This window comes from Plectropomus leopardus, chromosome 15 (assembly GCF_008729295.1).
Source record: "Plectropomus leopardus isolate mb chromosome 15, YSFRI_Pleo_2.0, whole genome shotgun sequence".
NCBI classification, from domain to species: Eukaryota; Metazoa; Chordata; class Actinopteri; order Perciformes; family Serranidae; genus Plectropomus; species Plectropomus leopardus.
Genome location: NC_056477.1, coordinates 9,660,484 through 9,675,285, shown reverse-complemented (window position 1 = coordinate 9,675,285; position 14,802 = coordinate 9,660,484). Strand labels below are relative to the sequence as shown.

General features: G+C 41.7%; 1 protein-coding gene across 1 annotated transcript; it reads right to left on the bottom strand.

Annotated features, from left to right (window-relative positions):
* Positions 1-806: 806 nt before the first annotated feature.
* ndnfl (neuron-derived neurotrophic factor, like) lies at positions 807-14,251 on the bottom strand. The gene is made up of 4 exons (XM_042502721.1): positions 14,231-14,251; positions 11,571-11,817; positions 8,545-8,669; positions 807-2,895 (listed from the first exon to the last, which is right to left on the bottom strand). The coding sequence occupies exons 2-4, from the start codon at positions 11,747-11,749 to the stop codon at positions 1,454-1,456; spliced, it is 1,746 nt and encodes a 581-aa protein (XP_042358655.1). The 5' UTR covers positions 11,750-11,817; positions 14,231-14,251; the 3' UTR covers positions 807-1,453.
* Positions 14,252-14,802: the final 551 nt, after the last annotated feature.

Here is a 14,802-nt window from a genome sequence, read left to right as displayed (position 1 = left end):
TCAGTTGGTATTTTTTCTTTTCTTTTTGTATTATTATAATTGTTTGATTTTATTTATTTATTTATTTTTTGCACCACTGCAGTCTTTTTTTATTTTTTGTATATCTTAAAATTGCCTGATTTCATTTATCAACATTGTGTTAAATCTGGGTTGGTCCAAACCATGCAAAGCACTTTGTAACTTTGTTTTGAAAGCACATTTTTATTATTATTATTGTTATCGTTATTATTATTATTATTATTATTATTATTATTATTATTATTATTATTATTATTATCATCATTGTCATTATTATTATTTTTGGAAACCTTGACCGCTTAATATTAATTTATTATTGTGTTAACTGAATTTTACTGAACATCATTTTACACCTTACACTTATTAATGACACACTGTACACATTTAAAGTATCAGAATTATACTGCCAGAATTGTGTAATGATGTATTGTGATAATATCTAATCTGTCCCATGCAGCCTCAGGGTTGCTATTTGGTAAATATAACAAAAAAAATAGTTACTTGAAAGCCAAAGGACAGAGTTGTCTTAAATAAAGATAATAACCTGTTATGGCAGGGCATCTTCAACCCATTTACTTTTTATCAGAAAAAAGAAAACATGTTTAATTTCACCAGAATTAAATACAAGATATTATATGGCACAGAGATCCACAAAGTCTCACCAGCTGTAAAGGTGGAAGCTATCTGAGCACAATCAGGTGGCAAGAAAATCTAATTTGACAGTCCATTTTACATACATGCATCACTCAGTCAAAAACGAACAGATACCCTAGAATTTATTGGTGTGTTTGAAGCAGCACAAGAATACATCAAAGACAATGAGGCAAGTCACTAAGTATTTTTTACTGCTTCATGCGAAAGCAGAACACAAAGATACACACTGACTTTGAACTAAGCATCTGTAGATCGCACCCATCTGTGTTTATAAGCCTGTACAATATGCAGCACCGAAGATATACACTGCAAACCCCCCTTGTCTCAGATGTTATCCAATTATTGCCCCATCTGTTTCTGTTGCATATTTGGCACAGTCTCTGTTGTTGTTTTCATATTGACTTTCTGTTGTCGCAAACCTCGTCTGTCCTTTGTACTCAGACACATAAATAAGCACTTGGACAACTGGCACATCATTATCATGATCAACAATGTAAAACAAAATGAACAAAAGCACAAGAGTCATATTGTAAATGTTATGAACTTTTGCTGGTGTGCAGATCCGTCTCATATGCTTTCCATCCACTTGCATGGATCGTGCAAGTGGCGTTTGAATAAAACCATTGCACCTCCAGGGGGAATATTTCCTTGTTATGGTAACAGTCTCTCCACAACAGTCAAATGGCTTCGTTCTCATGGTCAGTCTTCACAGCATGTCCATGGCCGATGCATTTTCCCCTAATTTGGGACAGTCTAAAAACCTCCCCTAGGGGGCGGCAGTTCAGCATTCCTTTCTGGTCTTCACCATCTTGCTGGCGTACTTGATAGGGATCCCCCAGCGTCTCATTAGATAGACATCAAACACATAGGCCATCCCTGGCTCCAGGCCCCCGATCACAGCTGTAGTAACGGCCCGCCGAGGATTCAGCTCCTGGAAATACTTGCAGAGAACCCTCTCGGTGTCAGAGCGGGACTCTGGCCCAAGACAGGGTGCAGTTAGAGCCGATGCTCCCCCTGCTTCTGCTTCACGGTCTCCCAGCTTCCTGCGGTACACACAGAACAGGCTTCTTTCCTCTGTGCCCATCCATGCCAGGGTGACACTGTTGCAACCACGCAACCGGTTGAAGGATTTTATCTGCAATGTGGACGGCAGAGATGGGACTCCTCTGCGGTGGTAGGCTGAGGAGGTTTGCATTTTGACTGAAGCCATCAGACCTCCTGGCAGAGCTGGATCTGAGCTCTGGCCTGCGGTTGTTCCCTCTCTCTCCAAGTGGATGAGATAAGACGGACTTCCCTGGAGCCAAATGTGCACTAAATCTCCCCCCACAGCCTGGGAGGTCAAAACTTGACCTTTACTAGACACGGTGACCTTGACCTTTTCACCTCCACCACAGCTCTGTAAGGTAAGGAGGCCACTCTGCTGCCAGCCCCGAGGACAGAAACTGAAGAACTGCTCTGAGTTGGAGCCTCTGTCACGAAAGGTCACCCACCTCAGCTCCCCTTCTCTGAGCGTGATGATCGCTGGGCGAGCCTCCTCATGCGTCCGAGCATATGTCCCCTTATATGCCATGCTGGTCCCGTTCAGCCTGTCAATCACAAAGACGTCAAAGTAATACTGGGTGTCAGGCAGGAGCTCAGAGACGGTGCAGACACTCTCTGTCCCCTGACACACACACTGGAGATCAGCAAACTCATCAGCGAGGGAGGAAGGTGGACTCTGAGGTTCAGGATAAGAGTCCCACTGCTGCCACCACCACTCTTTTAAAATCGGCCACGCTGTCACCCTCCTCCTCCTGTCCTTCTTTTCTTGTATCTGGTCTTTCTTTTTCCTCGTGCTCTCCTGTGCAGCACAGAGACTGGGTTGGTTTTGCTGAGAGTTGACGAGGACACAGTATTCATAACTTTTCTGCGTCAGTGGGAGGCTGGTTATGGAGGCACTGGGCGCCCAGCTGAGGGTGACACTCGTCATGCCTACACCTAATGTGTGAACTCGCGGGTCAGCTGGGAGCACAGGAAAGGCGCCTGAGGGCCCCAGTCCTTCATAGAGGTACACTGTAGCTCTGGTGGTCTGCTGTTTGGAGCGCAGCCGCAGGATGTAGATTGAAGCGTGGGGAATGGAAGGACCCCTGTAGGTGTCAACTGCATTGCCCGTGAAGCTATGCATTTTCTCCTCAGTCCCAGGACCTCGCCACCACACCTCAGGCATACTCTTTTTGGTGCTCCCTTTGAGAAAATAAAATGAAAACATAGTTATAAACATGCAATTGATCAGTGTGTTTTACCTATTATAGCTTCACCTAGATGTTTGACCTCTACTGTGCAGAGTTTATCAGTAGACAATCGCAGAACCTATTGACTATTGTCTGTGAAAGATAAGCCTCTGGGGGCAATGGCCTGTATTTAAGGAGATCTGGTGTAGCCTGCGGATATCTGGGCAAAACCTTTCTCTTCTGTGTGCTTTTTATTGTTTACAGTTCGATTAGCAGGCTTGGACTGGCTGGTCCAGCAATTCTGACAAATGCCATATGGCCTGGCCCACCTTTTGGACCGCAGAGCCACCACCAGAAATGTTGAAAAAAACATTAGGAAGAAAAAAAACCCCAGAAAGATCTGCAGGCAGCAACCCACTTAATGCTGGGACAGTCCAATTGATTATGGGGTTACACCATAGAAATATATACGTAGACACTGCATCAACTGTGTTGGCACATTGCTGCGATACATTAGCACTTCCGCCATATTTGATGTGGCAGGTCTGCCCTGTAAACAAATACAATTAGATATGAAAACTGGGGGTTTTCTGTTTTAAGAGCACTAACGTTTACATTTTACTGATTCTCATGAATTGTTTTTATATTCCATGATTTATATTTATTTACGTACTAATAATGACAATCACTAAGATAAAAAAAAAAAGAACAAAGTCTGCAAGACACTACAGCTGTTTGTTGCTTATTACCTAGTTCCCATGTTTTAGAATACAATTAACCAATTTGCCCTGGTCTCCAAAGGTTAAACAAAACAAAATTTAACTGTATTTCCATCTTTGCCAGGTAAGTTTTTTATGAGAGGAATTAAAAGCCCATGCCATATAGTACCCTGTCCCAAGTATAGTATTATCTTAAGATAAGATAAGATAAGATAAGATAGGATAAGATAAGATAAGATAATCCTTTTTTCCTCCCACAGTGGGGAAATTTGCATGTTACAGCAGCTGTGATGTACAGGATAAGCTTGTTGAGTTCAGTGATTTACACAACGAATAGCCCGGGCTATTGATTAAAATTTTATGGTATATGTCTGTGGGTTACAGGGCCCCCAAAATGTAAATAGTTTACTTATGTAAGTTGTCAACTCCCCCCAAAGCTTCAAGTGGATCGGTCCATCATTTAATGTCAGAGGTCAAGCAGGAAGTAAATAAATCAACAAACCGTTAGCTTGAGTGTTAGTTAACAGAGTGGCGTAATTGGAATAAAAACACAATTTAGATAAGAAAAGGAACCGAAAAGAAAAGAAGGAGCAGAGAAGAGATTAAAAAGGGGGAAAAATACCCGAGGCTGATGCTGCAGGATGTTTAAAAAGTTCAGACTAATAACGTTAGCTCGAAAATCTTCGTTAGCAGAGGACCTCCCAGCAGGTGATGCATGACGCGACAGTGCTTACGGGATATGGACGAGAATGGACAGAATGGGCAGGACCCGGCTGATACCAGCGGATTAATGTCCCAGGTCAGGGACAAGAGGCGGAGGACCAGCGACATGACAACTTCTTAACAGGTGAGACTGCTAGTGCTAAACTAGCTGACCGTTAACGGAAATGGCCAGTTAGCAGCAGTACATTAACAATTTTGTACCATCGCGGTGGCTTAAATTTTTCTCTTTATAAGTGTATCTGCGCTGTAAATGTAATATTACACTATTATATTCTCAGTTTCCATGGAAGTACGCGGAGTCTGACTAATAACCGGAAAACAATCTGTTGTGTTGTTAGAATCCTATATGTAATGGAACAGTTTAATACTCCAGCAAGTAGGTCGGACCTTAGTAACGACTTAGCAACGGACGTACTTTGTATATAGTCCGCTGGCTAACTTGTGCTTATACTGTCAAGAAATCATGGGGTGTCCCAAACTTAATAAATATAGAGATATGAACACAGAAATGCTTTGCTTACTCAATCACGACTACTATGTCTGCTGACAAAAAAATATTCTCCGTGTACAGATTTAGCTACTACATGCGCAAACTTGACCTGTACTTTTAAGATAGTAGCTCTGTGTCAGGGCACAGCTGTTGGAGGACGCTAAACATTTCCAAAAATCATCTCAAGAGCAAGGCCAAAAGTCAAAATTAACTCAAAAAAAGAGTTATTTTCATTGTCTACATTAACAACATGTAATCTAACGAAATATTCTGCTTCATTCTGCTTCTTGATGCCGTTTAACCTTTCAAAAACAACGTTTTACTGCCTGTGTTTCCCGTCATGCCTAGATCTCGACTGAGTAGTTTTTAATTTGCAGTTAAGTTTGCTGTTTTATGTTCAAACATGCAAATGTCACCTTTAGTCAGAGTTATAATGTGTCTGCTCAAAACATGGTGGTTTATGCTGGTTCATGTCATCTTTGTGTTAGTTCATCGTTTACGCCATCAGTGAGTTGGCATTTACTTTTCATTTGATGAGCTGTACTTCCTTGTGTATAGAAATGGTCTTGGTTGGGAGGAATAGTTGTTTCTCACTGTCTGAAATAGTACCTCAGCCATTAAATTGTGTAAATGAGGGGCTAGAGTAATCTTCACAGTGATGTGAAAAATGTGTGGTTGTACAAATATAACTTGTGGACCAATCAGATATCTTGGTCAAAACTGTTTGTTGTATATTTTGCTACACATTATTCCCTGGTTATTGTGCTGTTAGCTTTGCGAGTTCCTGTAGTATAAATTCTGCTGAGATGCAGGTGAATATCTGTGCTGTACCTGGGTCCTGTGTTGTAAACCCGGTGTTGATGAGACACAGGTGATTTTTTTTTTCTACTTATTGTGTTGTTGGCTTGCAGGTGAATATATGTCTTTGTTGATATGCTGTGTAATTTTTTGTACCTTGGTCCTGTGTTGTGATACCCGTGTTGATGAGATGCAGGTGAATTTAACTGTATCTACTGTGCCGTAGGCTTTGAGTAGTGTAAATCCTGTGTAGATGCCGGTGAAGGAATTTTGTTCCCAGGCCTACCCTGTCAATTAGTAATTTTAGATATATTCAGACAACATTTTGGCTAATCTCTATAAACATATTCCTGTATATGAATGCATATATTATCTATGGAATTTCGGCCAATGCATGTCAACTCCTTTGTTCTGCACAAATTGTTTACCTGCAGACAAACAAAGCCTGCTCAGATATAAATACAAACACACATTATTACAAGGACTGGATTGAGTGTTACAGCCTCATATTAGTTCATGCTAGCCAAACTGAAAGATTAAGAGGCAGGATTCACCGAAATGTTGGGTAGCTTAGATTTATTAATAGGGTCAAAAAAAAATCATATGGTGTGCTGTGTATTGTGGAGAGGTCAGGGACGATACTGTGTGAATTATCATGCTGTGCTGTTGCACTTGCTTTTAGTTTTTGTTTTCTGTTTGTGGGCTTTACCAGGAGATCACGTGACAATATGTTCTACACTATAATTAAAAAAAAAAAAGAAAAGCTGACTCACACATGATTGGTCAGTACTACTTGCACTACAAACGGAAACCAGAATGCCTCCAGCACCAAAATATTGTTGTTTGCCTGAAGATTCTGCACACACATGGACATCTGTTAAGGGATTGGATGCTAAAAGACTGTTTTCATGTTCATGTGATGAAGGGGGAAAGTTTCTCTTCGCTCACCTGAAAATAAGTGCAACACTTATTTCATGCAGTAAAACTAGTTTGGAAACCAATCATAGTTTACAATAGAACTTAGACAAGTGTGATGTGGAGATTTGCAGCCCCTAGTGCTGAGAATAGACTTTTTAGTGGAGTAGGAGATATACTGCATCCAGTAGTTAAACTTTAAAAGCAACAAAAAATAACAGTTTAGAGTCCAGTTGGAATAAGTATTGTGATTTATTAAACAAAGACCATAATTCTCTCTTTATTCTGTTTCCTGGTATGTGAACACAGTTATGTAGATGTGTAGGAGTTTGCGCTGCATTTCACTTTGAAAATAATTTTTGGGGACACAGGACACATAAGCACTGCCAATTCAATGAAACAATGAACAACAAACAAAGTGCACAGAAGTTGGCGGATATAAAGAAAATCCTAAACACCCAATAAGTGACGAACACAATGTCAACGACCACTTCAATAACGGTTGACAGTGTTTTTATTTATACCTAAAGTGTTGTCATTTTGAAGTACATGCTCTTCACTTAATTGACGTAATTGGCAAATAAACATGGCAAAAAAAACCTGTCAGTGCTCATCTTCGCTGTTCATCGCTTCTGGAAATGAGAAATCGCTCCTCAAATGAGACCAAATGTTACAGAATCAAAGTGAATAATTCAGGCTGGTGATGGGGACCCATGAGCTCAGGGTCTGAATGATTCATGCCTCATTTTATAACTTCATAATGTTATTTTACCATGTAGAGAAGCTTGTTTAGTTAACCTGGAAAAGTGTTCATGGATCACCCTGAGGCATATTTTATTTCCCAGAAATCTGTGACTCTTTCGGTTAGAAATTTCATTACTTTGATTTACTTTGAGCTTTATTGCCCTGACTTTCAGCTTGAAGCTATTTTTGAATGCTCCTGCTCTATAGTATGTTTTAGTCTCCTGAGTTTATTTGGTTTGCAAAGCACAAAATATTGCAGACTAAGGAACTGAGGATTTTTATTTTATTGTTTATTCAATGTGTGAATCAGGAGTTGGCAGTCCCTTTTCTGTTGATGTGTGTGTTTTATGAGATTTTGAAATCCAAAGCCTCATATAAAATTTATGGCAATGTGACAACCAGATATGATCACACTCACGGTCTGTCCTTGTCAGAGATAATGGGTGGCATTTAGGAAAAATACATAGCATTATCTCTGCTTTGAACTTAAACAAGCAGGTACAATGTGCTGATAAGAAGATGCAGAATATATGTCTTATCTCCCTGAGAACTGTGATGAAGAAAACCAAGAGCCTCAGCTTTGATTTGATTGGTCATAGTGAACCTGTCGGTCCATAAATGTGATCTAACAGCAGTGGTAAACTGCAGCTATGACCTCCAGGATGCAAACACCAAAAGACAAACAAGCAATGCAAAAACTTTTTTATAGTTTAATCATCGTTACTGCTGTACTCATGGGCGAATTACAAGACATTGGGCTCCTGGGCACAAATACGCAAAGGGCCCCACCACCTCCTCTACATAAGAGCAAGACACACAGACTTTGTGGTTGTTTTGTTTCTCTTTATAGTTGTTTATGCATCTCTATGAGGTTTTGTGTCCCTCTGATGTAATGCAGTGGGAAAGGATGCTATCGCCTATTTTTAACTGGTTTTCACATGCTTAAAAAAAATGTTCAGTTACTTATTTTGGTTGTAAAAGGGCATAAGTGACATTTTGTAGGTAGGGGCCAGCACGTCCCTGGATACCTTGGGCCCGTGGGCCTGTGCCCACTATGCATGTTCAGTAATCCATCCATGACTGTATTATACCTTTGGTGTTCCAAAAAATTAACTCTCCTAAAAACGAAAGTTTAGTAAGATTAGAGTGTTTGCCCTTTACTAAATTCCCTATCTGTTATATAGTGATGATAATATCTAGTGGATCGTTGTTGCCTGATGCAGTGATGATCTTGTGTCTTAAGGTGCAGGTTGTGGTCTTACTGTTCACTCACACTGCAGGCTCTTGAGCGGTTTGTCCTTCAGGGTGCGGGCTGCCAAGCTCCACTCGATGGGGAGGTCACAGGGGCTGACAGTCACCGACATTGCTGGAGCCTTCTTCTTCAGCGTGAAGTATAGCCTGTGGAGAAACACCAAAAAGATAACTTGATGATTCATCACAGGGAAAGTCAAAAAGATAACATCCTGTTTTGATTTATCTGCGAGGTGAGGGATGAGAAGATACTTCCAGTGCATACTGTGCAACATCCATTCATTCTGTTGGATGATCTGCAGATACGGTGGGCTGGTTGTAATTTTCTTTTTCTGAAAGCTTGAAAATTTCAACGTTGCAGCCGTTGCCAGTTGCTGTCTCTCCATTTGGCTACATGCTGATCCGTCATTTGATAGCAGATCAGGAGAGGTGACCTGGGATTCAGGTGATAAGGCTGCATTGACAGGTTCAGATGGATATCTGCCTGTTTGCTGAAACTATCTGGGATCGTGCTTTGCATAGAAACCATTATGTCCCTTATTGGGATCGGATGTGGACAGTATTAATGCATGTTGGATTACAGATTTGCATATTTAATGCCAGTTAAAGGACATTTAACATTCACGCTGTGTCGGCCTGGTCTTATTTTAAAACAGTCACTGTTAACTCATGTTGAACTGTTCACCTCCACAAGGACGCATGAATGGAAGTCTGTCTCTGTTAAACGCAAACAGTTATGTAACATGTCATTTCTTCACAGCTAGTTACCCTTCATGAAAATTAAGCAACTGCACAGTTATTTGTTAATAAATATTTGCTCTCCCTCCTTACAAACATCATTATTCATGATTCTGTGCAGATGGCGATTGTTTCCAAACAGATGTGCGACACTGTCATTCTCAAGGGCGCTTTGCGGCTTATTTAATAGAGTGATTAATTTCTGAATCAGTGTTTTCTCTCCATTATTTGCCGTGTGGTTCTGCATGACTGCACTGGTGGACAGACTGCAGCACACAGGGAGATGCATTTCGCAATTTTCGGCTCCCAGTTTCAGAAAGCGAGCACTGGCACTGGTGTGAAGGGTTCAGGCCAAATGGGCTCCACTTCCTCTCGCTCTCGCTACAGTGGTGCTGGAATCAGCCACTGTCTCCACAAAGGTGGTTGGTGGATGGCTGGTGACTTGTTATTGAAGTGGAAACAAGGGCAAATCTGATGAGCAGGACTCAAGATTTATTCATGCTTCTTCAAAACAAGTTAAAATCTTCACTTTTTTACTGTTACTGCATCATTTAATGTGGTGTTGAGTTTCTAAAACATCTCTGCCTTTCATACGCTGTCAATCACAGCCAGTGGTGGAAAGTACATTTAATTAACTGCTGTACTGAAATACAACTTTTCCATTTTCTGCTACCATATACTTCTACACCAACACAGCATATTCTGATTAATACAAAATATGATCCAAACATATCATCCAGAGGGGAAATTCCAGGCCGGCTGTCAGAAGAAACTGTTGCCATTATACGTTTCTGCAAACTACAGATATGTTACATTTATAGGTTTCATACATATCATATCAATGTGTCTAAAGTGATGTATATTGGCTGACTGTGTCATCAGGATTTGGAGGGGATGGTGGTTGGTGTGACACCTTGGTTAGACACCTGCCAAGGTGCAGGCCATTGTAAACCACTATTCCAGACTAACAAACAGCAAAACCAGTTGTGTTTAAGTGACCCCTCCTTGTTTTTCACCAGGGATGTGCAATGGAAAGCGATTGAGTTTTACTAAGACATTCAGTACGTTTACATGCACAGATAAGTTGACCTACGGTTATAGCTCGTTAAGGCCATTTATTGGACTACTGTCCTTGTCCCAATAAGCACCAGGGGAGAATCGATTTATTGGAAGTATGTCCGACTCTGCCAAAGTGGGTGGCAATATGCCCCATTTTAGCTGCTTGTTATTGGACCTTTCTTCTGGTTGACTTATTACATACAAACAAGTTAGCAAGCGGCAAACGAGTTGCATGACCAGCGTTGACAACATGCATAACTTTTTGGTGCTTTACATTTCATACATACTTTACACTTTACTTTGTGCCTCAGTCTTGTTTTTGTTTTTTTTTCTCCTCTTTTTCATTGTTTGTTTTTCCCGGCTTTCCTCTACAAAATTATGCTTTTCGACTTCCGTGTCAAAGCCAATAATTTTAAGTATATTTTGATGCTAATACTTTTTAAGTTTTACTTACTCATGTAACCCCAGTTAGATTATATTTTGGGGTCATTTTAAGTAATTCCGCATTATTAATTTGGACTCATAGAGTTCATTTGCATTATTACATACAGTAATTATGCGTTTCTCAGTAACAGCACTTGAACTATTATTTTATTTATATATTGTACATTTAAGTTGCTATTTTAGTGTCCCCTTAGCCTCAAGTGAGAGTAAGAGTAATGTTAGATCCTACCTGTTGCTGTTTGCAGGGACAGGCGTGAGTATAACAGACTTGAATTAACGTGTTAGAGTTGAGTGAATGAATGGATGTTGGCTGTCTTGCTGTTTTGGTGTAAATTAAAGAAGATTAAATCAAGAGAAACTGTAGCCTGCTTATTAACCAAATTTTAGAAGGACTGGAGAATGCAACCAAACAAGAAATAAGGATTACACTTACACAACGTAAAATAGTATATGTAAAAAACTAAATAAATGACTTTTACTGATAACAAAATATTTTTAAACTGTGCATCTAAGTACTTCTTATACCACTATGAGACCACCTGATTTATATTATTTTAAAATCATTTATCTTAGCTATTAAACACTCTTTTTACATAGGCCCTGCAACTGCAGAAGTCCAGTGATATTTATCAAGTGTAGAATAACTGGAGTAAACAATTAATTGATTACTTGAAAAAAACAACAACAACAACACATTGATCAACACTGACAATCACAATTAGTTGCGGCCCTAATGACAATCAATAACCAGACCACCTGCACGCATATTTTTTTCATATTTTCCCCCCATCCCATCTGTTTCCCTACCTGCGAGTTCGTCCTTTGGGGAGAGTTACAGAGGTGATCTTTCCTTCTGGGAACCATGTGGTTGGGCGAAGCGGCACCTCATTCTCAGGTGCCAGAGCCGAGTGCACCTGCGGCCACGGAGATCCACAAAACAGTGCCAAAGTTGCACCAATACACCAGGACAGGGACATGAGCACCATCGCTGCTTCTTGCTGTCTGTCTCTTTCACTCTTTGACTTGTCGCCGTGTCTTGGATATCTCCAGCGCTCTGAGAACCAGTAGTGGAAAGGTCAAGAACATCAATCAAAGCCCATCAGCAACACGCACACACACAGTCATGCACTCAAACACACTTGTTAAATTCCTACTGTACCATTCACACAGACACTAAAGAGCTGTAGCGGCTGATGATTCATTGATATGAAGAAACATCCAATCCTATTCAGACAGAATTATTCATGCGGTGGAATAGAAATTGCCATGCTATATGACTCTGGGATGTGTGTGTATAGCACAGCTTGACACTCACTGTAAAAAATCGCACTACTTTTCAAAGTGAGAAGTGGGTTGCTAATACCACTCTGAAGTCAATGCCTTTATATATCTATTTTTAGTCTGGGGGAGTTCAAATGAGTCTGTTCTCCAAAATATCTTTCATCAAGGGTGTTAGCAACCATTTTATCGGGAGAAAAGTGACGCCATGCTGATGAGGATAGAGGTACACAAACAACACCTGGAGGTGCTCTGATGCAGTCAGATCCAATCAGCATACATAAATTCAACGAGTTTGTATCAGATTTTTCTCTTTCGTTCTGTCTTTTATTTTATTCCGTTCACACTCTATTAGTGTTTCACCGTCTTTCTCCTGTGTGTGCGGTTGCGATTTAGTGATAGTGGATGATTACAGGTCCCAGCGTTCCTCATGCTCCCCAGAGAAAACACATTTTTTCAAAGTCACAGTCTTCACAAACACATTCCCCGCCTTACTCTAACAAGGTGTATTATGTCAGTGCTGTGCCCTATAGATCAGATGACAATCACAGTGGAACCACGGAGGCGGCTACAGAGGGTACATCTGAGTCTTTCGGGCCCTGGGACGCGCAGAGATCCAAACTCACAAACCGTCACACAGCTACAAAGTCGCACTGAGGCGCCTGCTCATTATCCTTGCAAAGAAAGAGGGGAGTGAACGACCCATAAAGCTTTAACCGAGAGACATGCAGTAAGAGAGATTGAAATGGGAGGGAGGGAGAGGAAGAGAAGGCTGTGGAAATGGAGAGCAAGAAGAGGAGGATGTTGGATCCTGGAGTAATTAGAGGGAAGGAGACGGAAAAGAGGAGAAACTGGAAAAGAGAGGGTTGGAATCAGAAGGGGGGAATAACATTATTGCCATGCAACAAGGTTGCAATGAATTTGTTTCGGTTTTTTAGCCAGACACATGAAGCTGATTGGTGTTTACTTTAGCCCCCATGTCGAATGGGTTCTAATGTGTCACATATAACCAGACGGTTGCACAACCTCACACACCCCCCTCATTCAGTCTTGATAAAAATGAAGACGGGGGAGAAAAAAAAAAGAAGCTTGGCGGGCTTGTGTCTTCAAAACGTACCCGCTGATAAAATATGCATACGGCTCCTCAGCAAATTATGGCCAATTGAATTTTCATAAGGCAAAAAGGCTGGGTCTCACAGAGAGAGGGAGCTTAGTGAACTTAACCACCGCCCTCTATAAATAAATACACACTCCCCTTTAAACACAGGAGCCTGTGACTTTGAAGGTCCCGCTCACTCTCTGCTCTTTTTTTACCCTTTCAGATGAGTTTTTCCATTATGTTTATCCCTGACTGCAATTTGGGTTTTAATTAAAGATATTTCAACCCCGCTCTGTTTGTTCTTTTTCCTTTCTCCCTCTGCCCTTCTTTTCTCCGCCTGCTTTTGGCCCCCTCATTTAGAAGTTGATGCAGGCTCAGTTTCAGAGGGACAGGTTGAGTGCTGTGTGCTATGTGTCTGCACATTGTATTTGCTATCTTCTATCTCCCTGTGCTCTGGCAGGACCATCTGCCTTCTGTTATCTGTGGGCAGGGACAGATTAAATGGCATGGGGTGGTCCCTGCAGGATCCGTTGTCCCCCCAAACTACTGTGGGCAGAGAACCGGCCTGTGGTTCGTGGTGGGGGTTGACGAGATGATGGCAGGGAAAAACGCAATGACCATGGAACTTGATAGGATTTTACGGCTGATTTTCTACCTCGCTGCGTGTACATTTGAATATATTAACCTTTCTTCTCTCTATCTGTCCCTTTGCACCTGCATCTCACACACTTTTGCACACTATCATGTCCTTTCTTGATGCATACTTTATGTCTGATCACTGCCCCACTCCAGTTTCTTTTTAAATGATGAACAAATTGTTGGTAGTCAGAGAGAGAGCAGTAAAATACACAGTTAAACAGATGAGCACAGCCTTCAAACATGCTGTTAAGATGAAAACGATCCTGCAACAAATGAAAAGTGCCCTGCATCTGTCTCAGCTTTTTTAAAAACCCTCCTGAGACCTCACTCACACACAAAGATCCAAAGAAACAAGTTGCTGACTTTTACACATCCAGCTGAAATATGAGACGCTGACGCACTCTCACACGCTCTGCAAGGACAACAACATGCATGCATGCATCCCCCTTACCTTCTCTCAGTGCACGCTCTCCCTCTCCTGCGCAGGGAGTGAGGGATGGGATCAAATGAGAGAGGGAGCGAGGATGGGAGAGGAGGAGGAGGAGGAGGAGGAGGAGGAGGAGAAGGGGATGAGAGCCGGTCGCGAGGAGAGGAGGAGCGACAGCAGGTTGCTGTCGGGTGTTCCTCTGACTCCGTCTCCCATGAGGTGCTGCTCACTCCCTACCTCAGGAGGTGTCAGCTCAGGTGTCCCTTCGGGGCTGTCCCAGCTCCTGTGCGCCCTGGTGTAGTGCGAGACTCCCCCAGGCGTTCTCCTCACTCTCTGTCTTTCAGTCCTTCACACGTGGAGGCTCGTCCTGCTAAACACTGTGTGAATGTCATCCAGTCAGTGTCTTCTCTTCTCGTTCTCCCTCTGTCACTCTTTTCCCCCTCCTCCTGTTCTTTTCACTTGTTCCCTCTGTTTACCTAGTAGTGAACGGGGCTCACTTGCAATTCAAATGGGCTCATGTGTGACTGTGTGTGTGTTTGTGTATCTGTATGTGCAATCTGAGAGTGAGGGAGAGAGTGGGTGAGTGTGAGGGGGTT